The sequence below is a fragment of the Mycetomoellerius zeteki genome, unplaced genomic scaffold, assembly GCF_001594055.1.
Source record: "Mycetomoellerius zeteki isolate Tzet28-1 unplaced genomic scaffold, Tzet1.0 scaffold612, whole genome shotgun sequence".
Classification (NCBI taxonomy): Eukaryota; Metazoa; Arthropoda; class Insecta; order Hymenoptera; family Formicidae; genus Mycetomoellerius; species Mycetomoellerius zeteki.
Window position 1 is genome coordinate 1 of NW_017257624.1, and position 12,811 is coordinate 12,811.

The following is a 12,811-nucleotide window of genomic DNA, read 5'->3' on the forward strand; positions in this document are numbered from 1 at the left end:
CGTGAATTCTTTTTAAATGATTTCTCAAATTTTTCATATGATTGCAACTCACTGTTCTTTTACATTGTTTACATGTTGCTTCTGTACTGTTTTTTACGATGTAATAGTCCCAAGCCCAATGGAATTTCACTTCATTCTTTTCTTCTTCTGTTAATTTGTCTGGATGTGTTTCTATCAAGTGCTTATGTAAAGTAGATGAACTGTTCATACCTAATATAATGAATTTTATGTTACAATGAATGCATCTTGTTTCTTTGTTCCTTTTCAATTTTGTGTAATGTTCACGCATCCAGAGCCGAATTGGGACGATATTGTTTTGTGCTTCCCTAAAAAAATAACTTCTAATTAGTTAATTATTATACATGTAACTGATGAAACAATAAATGAATATTTCTCATAATAGATAGATTATATTGTATAGGAAATACAATGTTTAATATATAAAATCTATTTATATGTTGTAGTTGATTGAAAGCGATTATAATTACTCATTAAGTCCTTTTATTCCTTCTGTACATTTGTTTAAACTGTCGGATAAGTTTGTTAAGTTGGATGAAGTATCTTGACGTGTTGCTTTTCTTAGAGTTTCATCCTTTTTTGCATCCATGTCATCAACTGAACTGTTTTCATTATCTATTACGTTATCTGAAGTTGGACCTGATATCCTACATTTATATGTATAAGAAGTTATTAAAAAAGCGATATTAAAAGTGCTGTAAAGATATTATTTTCAATTATACACAATATTCTATTATGTGGAAATTTTGAAAAATATCGTTTTTTAGACTCTTATTACTGGGACATTTAAAAGCGATCATGATTGTAGCGATCAAGTAGATTCAAATATTTTGTTAATCTGACCATTCCTCGGTAAAAATTAGAGTAATCAAATATTACTAATTCTTTTTAAACATGGAAAGTAAATTCGAATTCTATTGTACAAAATAAAACTATAGAATATTTATGTACATATAGGACGAATAGATATGTTTTATATTATATTTGCTGACACGCATATTTGACAAATTTTTCGACAAATGAATGTTCTTATTTGGGTTACAATTTCTTTAGCAAATATTGATTATTTTGTTGTAATCAATTTTACATTTCTTAGTACGTTTTTAAATTTTTTTACTATGAATGAGGTACTTATATGTATATGAGATACTTACCCGTGGTTTCTTTTCAAGTGTTCTTTCAAATCATTTACTTTTTTGTATCTAATTGTTGTTTTACATTGTTTACATGTTATTTCTGTACTGCTTTTTTCGATGTAATAGTCCCAAGCCCAATGTAATTTCACTTCATTCTTTTCTTCTTCTGTTAATTTGTCTGGATGTGCCTCTATCAAGTGCTTATGTAACTTATATAAGTGTGTTGTATGTATACCAAATTTTGTATTACAATGATTGCATCCTGCTCTGTTCCTTGTCAACTTTGTGTAATGTTCACGCATCCAGCGACGTATTGGAATTAAATTGTATGATGTTCTCCTGAGAAAATAATTTCTGATCAGTTACTTATTATAAAGGTAATTTACGAAATAATAAATAAATGTTTCATATAATATAGATAGATTATATTTGTATAGAAAATTCCAGGTTTGATTCGTAAGATCCATTTAAATATATTATAGTTAACGCAAAGCGATTATAATTACTCGTTAATTGCTTCTGTTCCTTCTGCACATTCGTACAAATTGTCAGACAATTTTGTTGAGTTGGATGAAGCTTCTTGACGTTTTGCTTTTCTTAGAGTTATATCCTTGTTTGCATCCATGTCATCATCTGAACTGCTTTCGTTATCTATTACGTTATCTGAAGTTGGACCTGATATCCTACATTTAAATGTAAAAGAAGTTATCAAAAAGGCGAGAATAAAAATGCTGTAAAGATATTATTTCCAATTATGTACAATAATCTATTATGTGGAAGTTTTGAAAATTATCATTTTTTATTCAGATTCTTATTACTGGAACGTTTAAAAGCGATCAGGATCGTAGCAATCAAGTAGATTCAAATATTTTATAAATCTGATCATTCCTCGACATAAAAATTAAAGGGATCAAATTTTATTGATTTTTTTCTATACATGGTGAAAGTAAATTCGACTTCTGGGATGCACTTTGTACAAAATAAAACTATAGAATATTTATGTACATATAGGACGAATAGATATGTTTTATATTATATTTGCTGACACGCATATTTGACAAATTTTTCGACAAATGAATGTTCTTATTTGGGTTACAATTTCTTTAGCAAATATTGATTATTTTGTTGTAATCAATTTTACATTTCTTAGTACGTTTTTAAATTTTTTTACTATGAATGAGGTACTTATATATGAGATACTTACCCGTGCTTTCTTTTCAAGTGTTCTTTCAAATCATTTACTTTTTTGTATCTAATTGTTGCTTTACATTGTTTACATGTTATTTCTGTACTGCTTTTTTCGATGTAATAGTCCCAAGCCCAATGGAATCTCACTTCATTCTTCTCTTCTTCTGTTAATTTGTCTGGATGTGTTTCTATCAAGTGCTTATGTAAAATAGATAAATTCGTAATACTTGTAATGAATTTACCATTACAATGAATGCATCTTGTTTCTTTGTTCCTTTTCAATTTTGTGTAATGTCCACGCATCCAGAGCCGAACTGGGACGAAATTATTTTGTGCTTCCCTAAAAGAATAACTTCTAATTAGTTAATTATTATACATGTAACTGATGAAACAATAAATGAATATTTCTCATAATAGATAGATTATATTGTATAGGAAATACCATGTTTAATTTATAAAATCTATTTATATATGTTGTAGTTGATTGAAAGCGATTATAATTACTCATTAAGTCCTTTTATTCCTTCTGTACATTCGTTTAATCTGTCGGATAAGTTTGTTAAGTTGGATGAAGTATCTTGACGTGTTGCTTCTCTTAGAGTTATATCCTTGTTTGCATCCATGTCATCATCTGAACTGCTTTCGTTATCTATTACGTTATCTGAAGTTGGACCTGACATCCTACATTTATATGTATAAGAAATTATAAAAAAAGCGACAATAAAAGTGCTGTAAAGATATTATTTCCAATTACGAACAATATTCAATTATTTAGAAATTTTGAAAGTTATCATTTTTTATTCAGATTCTTATTACTGGAACATTTAAAAGCGATCAGGATCATAGCAATCAAGTAGATTCGAATATTTTACAAATCTGACCATTACTCGGTAAAAATTAGAGTGATCAAATATTACTAATTCTTTTTAAACATGGAAAGTAAATTCGAATTCTAGGATGCACTTTGTACAAAATAAGACTGCAGAATATTTATGCATATTTAGTACGAATAGATATGTTTTATATTATATTTACTGACACGCATATTTGACAAATTTTTTCGACAAATGGATACTCTTGTTTGGGCTACATTATCTTTAGCAAATATTGATTATTTTGTTTTAATCAACTTTATATTTCTTAGTACGTTTTTAAATTTTTTTACTATACATGTGATACTTATATATGAGATACTTACTCGTGAATTCTTTTTAAATGTCTTTTGAATCCATTTACTTGCTTGTATCTCACTGTTACTTTACATAGTCTACATGTTGCTTCTGTATTGCTTTTTACGATATAATAATCCCAAGCCCAATGTAATTTCACTTCATTCTTCTCTTTTTCTGTTAATTTGTCTGGATGTTCCCTAACCAAGTGCTTATGTAAAGTAACTAAGCGTTTTAGATGTATACTAAATATTGCATTACAATGATTGCACCTTGCTTCGTTACTCCTTGTCAATTTCGTGTAATGTTCACGGATCCAGCAGCGAACTGGAATCAAACTGTCTCCTGCTTCTGTCTCTGCCATTATAATCGCTATGTACGGAAAATTAGTGACTAATCACAGATGGTTCAACGATGTGAAAAAGCGCTTGCAGAAACTACTTCTAAAAGTTCAATGACAGATACGCGCGTGTATATGTGATTCTTTAACGGAACATACATAAATATTGATATTTCTAAAGTTTGAATCTGTTTTATCACGAGATGTAACAGATCTATATATTTATACAACTCAAATCGTATGTTAATTGCAAAATAATTGCATAAAAATCCTCTTAATAATTGCATAAAAATTCTCTTATCTCTCTCTATATAATAGTAAAATCTTTCGGTGTGTTCCTTTTCCCACCAAAAATTTGATACTGTAACGTGGCATGCTGCGTAAGAGCTCCGTGTCCGTTAGTTTAGAGCCTATACATATTTTTATTTATTATGATTTGTTGCTTCCCTCTCTCCAATTCTTCTCAGGTCAACATTAATTTATTTTCTTATTAGATCATTTGGATAGACAGAACCTCAAATATGTTTCGTACAGCAGTTACATGTAACTCAAGTAGCACACAGCACTTGCGAAGCGCTAAAAAGGCAATTATAATATGCGCTTTTTAGCGCTTTATTAACGCTTTGTAAGAGCTGTGTGCTACTTGGTAAATTTCTATTATTGCTTTCTATTTATATTTTACATAATTGACATAACATGTAATATTTCTTTGTTCTGTAAATTTGGCAATTTTCTGTCGATTTATCTATAGATTTATATATTATATTTGAAGACGTAAGCACTATGATTACATATTATCAACAATTTATCAATATGGCTGAAAATTACGTTAGACTATATATAAAGGTTTAATATATTGTAAGATTAATTAGTTGTTAATCCGATAGTATGTATATATCATGATTTTATTAATAAATATATTATATAATATTAGACAGTTACTTCTTATTATTAATGTACTGAAGAGGTCCCAAATAATGGCCAAAACGTATACATTGGGAGCATTCAGTACCATGATGGCTCACTGAGCGCTCAGTGAGCTCTTGTATCTGTTTGGTCTATATTTTTAGTTCTAACAGAATATGCCAATCAGATGCAAGAACTCACTGAGCGCTCATGATACTGAATGCACCCATTGTCGTTGTTCTAATGGAAATTTATTTATACACCGTTATCCAGTTATTTAGACTTGTTGTGGCAATATAATTTCGTTCAAAATCATCATTTCGATGTCGAATGGACATTGATTCGATGAACTATTTCTCGCTGAGACGTATCCGATAATGATAATGTTACTAGTACATGTAAAAAATGCAAAGATTACTTTAAAGTATCGTAACTTTGAGAAAAGTAATCGCAGCAGCTTGCATTTTTTTCTTTAATTAAATGGAAAGTTTCGAACTTTATGACGCTACAAACAGTATATCCCCAAAAATTGTAGCAAATCCGTGCATTCTGTTAATCTTTGTAATTTTCAATATAACAAACATGTCCTCACATTTTTAGAAGTTATAGTGGTAAAAAGGTATTAGACTTATCGAGTCACTTATGCAGACGAGTATTATAAAACAAAATTTGTTAAATTAACTTGTTTGAATATTCAAACATTCACTTCTTCAGAGGGCAGGAGTGCGCGGGAGCAGTTTGCGGTTACAGGAAAAAGGTCCTCATGTCCTCTTTCAAGCTTCTCTCTGGTGTATATTGGAACACGGCCTATGCATATCCATTTTTAACACCGCGATTTTATCGCCAGTACATAACTACACATAAGTTCCTATATCGAAAATGAATTTACATACTCGTGTTATTATGGGTGATTTTGATGGACGTACGAAAAATACGAGGGTAGTCCCTCTCCGATTTCTCTCTGTCTGGGATTAGAGAAACAAAATATTAGCAGTGTTACATATATATATATATTCTCCTACACTCACATCGGATACACACATTATTTTTACATATACACGCTATTCTCTTACAGCAAGACACCGTTCTACGAAATGTTACGAGTGTTCATCGTAGTTCATTTTATCAAACAGTAAAATCTATTTCACAACGTCTAACGTCTTATCTCCACACAGAATACTTTATCCGAAGGATATTCTGGGATATTCTTAGGACTGAAACGTTCTCTGCATATCCTTAAGACATGCCATGGAGGTCTATTCTGTATTGGTTTATACATATACACATTGAGAAATTCATGTTACATTTTGGCGTGGGAGAAATAATGGGCCAAACGTGCATACACCATTTTTAGTAGCGTATTAATTAATTTTAATCTTGATTAATATAACGACTTTAGATATACATCTCACTATTTGAAAGCAATGTAATATTTATTCCGTATTTAAATATGTAAAAGTAATTTTTTTTATAGATTTTTAATCTTTTTGTAATATAAAATTATATACATATAAGTTTCATATATCAATTAATATTTAAAAGTAATAATTTTTATTTCCTTTCTAAAAAAGGAGATGCAAGTCGATGGTCGAATATATCGAAATATTGTTGCCCTCTTTTCGGCGATGCCGATTGGTTCTCTCGCTGTGGTTACTTCGTGAGCAGCCGTCATCATCGCGGAGATCGCATGTTAGATGTATGTGGTTAATAGTTAATAGTTAATTGTAAAAATGAAAATTTTGTTACTATAATAAATATTATAATTCATAATTCATAATTATAGTCTCTCGGTCTTTCCTGTTAACCTATACTAACCTCCGCTGGAGATTAGTAAGAAATTTTATGTTAAATAGAATTGTTTAAAAGTATTCAATTTAAATCTTTCCGAAAAAAGCTATCGCATAGTCAATATCAAAGTAAACATATAAACATATATTTAAGATCTAAACAGATATTTAACACATATTAATCCTAATTTTTTTCCTCCCTCCCTGTTCTTCCTGTTTTATTATTTGCTTATATATTTCTGTCTTTAACAATGGCGCGCGCGAAGCGCACACTTGTTATGTTCTAGTATTTTTAAATAATATAAACATCAATGACTCACGTACCATTTATTTTTTTCTTATTCTAATTATAAGAATTAGAAGAAGATAAAGGCATTCATATTCGATTTTTATATTTAAAATCGTCTTTTTTTTTTAAGATATCATATGCAATCACAGAGTAAAGTTTTAGGATCTTAAAACATTAGTTGATAATCTTGAAATAAGAACGGAGTATGAATACCGATCAAAGAGTAAATTAAAGCAAAATTAAGGTAGTTATCTGTAAAGTAGAAATGAACGTTAATCATAATTCTCTAAGAAAATCAAGGACCAATTATAGTTGATCGACATTGAAGAAATTAATCATCAAAGATATTTCAGAGATCTCTAAAAGTTCTTAATATTTTTTGTATTCTTCAGAGATTTTTTTGAACTCTCATATTATTCGGATTCCAATGTTTCATTTTTTGAAGCTTTGTTTTGCACAATGCTGGTTTCGTTTCCGTCACTTTCACCGGTGTGCTCGTCGATCAATCCTCCGAGTACTGCTTGAACGTACTCTTCGCGACCTTCGTTGGTATCTAAAGAGAATCCCAGAGAAGGAACGAACTCAGTTTCGACGGTGGTTTTTACAGATTCCGTCGTTGTAGTCGTTGTGGTCGTTGTCGTCGTCGCTCTCGTAGTAGACACTGGACTTTCCTCTTTCGATTCGTTAGTTGCATACTCGCTCTCTTCTATCGGCAAACCGGTCTCGAAATTCAAACTTCTCTGCACTTGCGGTAGATCGAAGACGAGTGGTCTATGGATCAAATCACCGCGGTAAAGAGGCTTTCCGAAGTTTTCCGTCAATTGTTCTAAGATTTCCTCCTTCTGAAGTGGTCGAGCGATTTTGCTTTCTGGTTTCGACTGACTTGTCTTCTGTTCCATGACATTGTTAAAATTGACTCTCAAAGAAACATTCGGTGGCTTTAAATCAACGTTAATAGGTGTTTCCGAAATTTCCGAAGTTTCATCCAAGGACGATATCTTGGAATCTGCATTTTCGGACGGCGTTCTGACTCGTGGATAATCCAATAGTGGACTCCCTGTGGTTAACGATAGTTTATTGAAATGTAAATTCAGTGACGATTTCGATTCAGCAATGGGTGTCTTCAACGTTGATGCTTTAGGACTTGCATTCTTGTACATTGTTCCGGTTTGCGAAAAATCCAATGGTGGACTCGTTGTGTCGTACGATGATTCATCAAGATCCCGGTTAAATGAATTCTTTAGACTACTTAAATCTTTCGTGGAAAATGGCCGCGGCAGTCGATCTAATTTCAACAATTCCGCCATCAGTTGGAGAAGACTCGCCATACTCATATTCGAATCCGATTGTTCAAATTCACTGACTGTATCGTTTTCAGCAACGTAAAAACTATCATTGCTCGCATTATTTGGAGAGACGTGACTAGTATCAGGAAATTTCGATTTCTGCAAAATGCTAGTAATTTCCGTTTCTGATGGCTCGACAGATTTGACAATTTCGATATCATCCAATTCATCCTTCGAAAGGAAATCCGATCGCTGATGCTGAGCGATCAGTCGACTAATAAAATCGTCAGCAGTCGTCTCTAGATCCTCGTCTTTTTTTACTGTGTATGATACTTCATATGGAGAATCTTGTTTATCAATCATCTCCTCGATTTGCTTTAGGGATCCTGGACGGATCGAAGATAACAAACTACTCACTGTCGTTTCCACCGTCTTTTCAATTTTCTTTTCAGGATTTTTAGTTTCTAATACAGCTCTCGGCGTAACCGTCTTCAAAGTTGTACTATCTATATTAATATCACTATTAATTGATTTTGTGATAAATGTCGAAGATTTGTCAGGAACAGATGTCACTGATTCTTCGAGCAGTTTTAAACTCTTCGTGCTTTCAGGCAATTTTAGACTCTTCGAATTATCCGAAAAAATTATTTGATCCGAAATCTTTGTAGTCGCTTTTGTACCAATCGAAACGATTCTTTCGTTTACACTCGGCGTAGAAACTGCAATTTTAGGAGTGACAGAACTCGTTTCGCAGCGGCTTCCTTGTTCGTCAGAGATTGAAAAGCATCTAAAATTTTCATTCAATTCCTTTTGAGTATTGATAGCGTCTCTAATGGTGAATTGAAATCCCGTGTTGTACTGGACCAGGATGTTCGCTTCACTGTCATTCTTCTTTGAGGTTGTCGGAGAATTCTGCGTTTTTTTCGAGTTCACGGGTTCTGTATGATCCAATTGTTCTGTATAATTTTCATTTGGCGGGGCAAAACCACCGAATTCATCACTGTAGTCGATAATTGGCGGAACTATATCAGTTATAGGAACATCGACAATCGACCGATCATGCCATGTAGAAACGAGCCATGGAATGGACGTGGATATTTCAGTGATCACTTGAGCAGTCGAATGAATCCCTGGATTAGGCGTCTCTAAAAAGCTCTCGTCTGTGTAATCAATCAGCTCCTCGTCGTATATCGGCGATTGATCCTCGTTGTTTCCAGTAAATGTGCTGGAAAATTGTGGAGTTTCCGTGATCGTCGTCTCAGGACTCCAGGAAGTCTTAAAATTCTCATCGATTGTCGTGTAGCGTGTTTCTTCAGGGACATTGATAAGAAAACTCCTTTGTTCCAGCGGAGGCTTCAAAAACTGCGCTGGTTCAGGAACCTCGAGGTTAAGATTTATCCTGGACACAGACTCGTGGTTGAAACTGGAACTTGATCTAGTCGGCAACAATTTCTGATCCTCAGCTGTGCGATTTTCGTTAGATGAAGAGTGAATAATTCTGCCGTGAATCTCATCGATGCTTCTCTCAGTCGTATTCATTGCAGATGTCGCAGTTATCGATATAGTCATCACTTGCACAGCGTCAACATCTTTCTCTTTCCAATTTTTCAACAGCGAAGTCGTTCCGTGATCAAAACTCCTCGTCGTCAAGCTTGAGATATCCTCGTAATCTTCTGTCGATCCATAGTCGCTCGTTTCGTTGAAGACATCCGACTTTTTCAGAGTGTCTGTGAAGTTCACATTCTCATAAGATCCCGAAGAATGATTTAAAACTGTCTGCAATGGAATAGGTATGGTCGAACCTTTCCGTTCGTTTTTTGACACCTGGTATATAGGATTTTGATTTTGTATAATCCTGCGAAGTGGATTATTCAGTGCTCGAGCGATTCCAATGCTATCTTTTGTCTCCAAACTATCTTCTGAGCTTTCCTCGCTATCATACTGAATTATCGGCCTGTCATTCTGCTGTCTGAATACTTCATCTTCGTCAATGGCATCAGTTACGTTAATCCTGAAACTCGTCTCCGACGACGTCTCTTCGAGACGGACTTCATCATTGGAACGAACATTGTCACTTTTTCGATAGTCCGTTAACGATGACGAGGCATTCTCCGATTTCTTCAGATCGTGTCCCGTTTCACTCTCTCTCAAATCAATGTTTCTCATGTCATCATTCCGATGAGTAATCGTGGGAGGGGTCACCGGGCTTTTGCTCTGTGCATAAAGGTGATCGGAGCTATCCACCATCAGATCTAGCTTGCTGTAGGCCAATGTGGAAGGTCGATAGGTTGTTGGGACCGTAGGCGAATAGAATCTTCTGGTGGTAGTGGTAACAGTGGGAACAGTAGGCGCGTACGATGTCTGTAACTGATTGGTAAACCCGTCGGGTCCATGATAATCGTCCTGAAATTTGTTATCACCAGATCTATCTTGATAATCGTGCTGAATGATCGCGGACGCATGATAAGGCGATTGCCCCTTGTTTTCGAGGTGGAGTTTGCCTTGATACGGAACATCCACTTTTTTCTGCTGATAACGAAGATCATAGTTAAAAATCTGCCGCGCGTCTTGTGGAGGATAATCCTCGAAACCGCTCGGCAGGTCGTTTCCGGTCGCCTCAACAGGTGCGTAATCCGTGATCCTACGGAACCCGGGCGTGTAGCTCATCACGGGCCTACCACCGAGCGTGGAGTAGTCAATGATCCTGGCGCCGCTGTCTGGATCCACCAGACCGTCCTTGGTGACATCCTCCGCAGAGGCCTGCAGACTGATCATCGCGTAAGCGTTGCGAATCATCTCGTCGTCATCTATCTGATAGCTATTGCGATTCACTTCTAGGTATCGCTTGGTGGAGGAGCAATCGACCTTAGTCCACCAATCGCAGGTCAGCAGCTTCTGGCTAAAAGTTGAGCCGATCGGGCACAGGAAGGAGGACACTAGTACATCATGGCACACGTGGAAGACTTGGCAGCCGGCCTCTTCGTCGGCGTAGTAACCTGTCGAATAATCGTACAAACGAATCTTCGAATTATGATTCTTATTTACATTTCTTATAATTTATTGGAGAATAGTATAATATTTTATTGAAAAAACATTGATATGTGAATAATCATAATATTATGATTTTTCAGAAATGCCAAAATCGAAGATTATGAGTGATATCTTGCGATGAAATTTGTATTGATATTATTCTGGTAACATTTTATGTAAAACTAATATTTTTAATAGAAAGTATATACCACAGAAAATTATTTTTGAATGTAATTATAAAGTGTAATCATAAAATTTACTTGAAATAATTTATAAGCAAAATTAAAGGAAATTTCTTTGTACGTTCGCGTAAAATGTAAATGAAACAAATATTCAATATCTCTTTTTTATTATATATTAAAATAATTTGAAAATGAATAATGAGCATATGTACTCCACAAAATTAATTAAAAGTAACATAACGTTATGTTATGATTTCGCACTCAACGATGTAACTGTTATTCAATATTATGTGTTATGTATATTACATTATATTGTTGAGTGCGAAATTATAATATTAACGTTGTGTTACTTTTAGTTTGTGTCATCTGGATGATAATTGGATTATGACCGAGCGACTTTATAAATAAATGTTCACGAGGATTAGAAATTCGTTATGTATGATATAATTATGTATATTTCATTTATGTAACAACTGTACGTCGTCTCGTCAATGTGCGGTGTTCTTTTTGCACTTCATCTTTCTCTCGGCGGATTATCTAATGTCTGTGGTTAAAGAAACGTAGCCGACACAACGCAATAATACGGAAAATTAATGTAATGAAAATATATGTACAACATGTACTCTTATTAATAATCGAATGATATTTCCTTGGTGCATTTATTTAATTTAATAAGAAACTGGTAATAGACAGGAAGTAGAAAGTGATTTTTTATCTTAGAAATAGATTTTTATCTTATTTCAAGCTAGACGATTGCCAGACAAAATAGAATTACATTAATGATTTTATAGGGTTTCAATTTCTCGTTACGTACGTTATGATACATCATTTATGAAAGCATACATACATCTGCTCAATATGATTAAATAAGTTGCAATGAAATTTGCAAATTACGGTAAAAATGATTATAAAGGTTGCGTTCCAAAATTTACTGTCAGTACTAAAAAATTTATAGCGCATGTAACATAAACTGATTTTCAATACTGGCAATAAATTTTAGAACACAGCCAAAAATCGCGTGAATGAAAAATGGAGTCTATTGCTTTCATATACATGAAATAATTTTATTTTCTTAATTAAAATCTTAATTCTTGATTTAGTGATACGATTTCTATCAAAATAAAGGATGAGATACTGTATACGTAGAATACAATACAGTTGAAAGTTTTCAGTATAAATATGAATGCGATAAAAAATGAAATACAAAACTTCTATTGGAATTTATTTTAAATTTAAAAAAATATATTGAACGTATATATATTGCGTAATGCGAGTTTATAATTTTGCATAAAATAAAGAAAGGGATGATGATTTCATGCACGCAGAATAGAAACGTTGCATTGAACAAGACTATCAATATGTCATAACGCATAATAATAAGCGAAATGGTATATGATCAGTTGACTACATAATTTATTCATGTATATTTACCACGTGAACGTCCTTCACACGTGAATCCTGTCTGAGGTAATGTCGTGTA

At 33.4% G+C, this 12,811-nt stretch overlaps 2 protein-coding genes across 2 annotated transcripts in view; both read right to left on the reverse strand.

Moving 5' to 3' along the window:
• Positions 1-52: 52 nt before the first annotated feature.
• LOC108728393 (uncharacterized) lies at positions 53-3,875 on the reverse strand (the record flags this gene model as incomplete). Its single annotated transcript, XM_018456922.1, has 7 exons — positions 3,541-3,875; positions 2,847-3,023; positions 2,359-2,682; positions 1,661-1,837; positions 1,173-1,493; positions 517-665; positions 53-210 (listed from the first exon to the last, which is right to left on the reverse strand). Coding segments are annotated over exons 1-7 (1,641 nt in total), but the record flags the coding sequence as incomplete, so codon positions are not given.
• A 3,354-nt stretch (positions 3,876-7,229) lies between these two features.
• Positions 7,230-12,811, reverse strand: part of LOC108728419 (uncharacterized) — a 12,883-nt gene continuing 7,301 nt past the window's right edge. The window contains exons 5-6 of the mRNA XM_018456976.1: positions 12,763-12,811; positions 7,230-11,115 (exon numbers count right to left, since the gene is read on the reverse strand). Coding sequence (XP_018312478.1) covers positions 7,247-11,115; positions 12,763-12,811 — 3,918 coding nt within the window. The 3' untranslated portion in view covers positions 7,230-7,246. The remainder of the gene's footprint in view (positions 11,116-12,762) is intronic.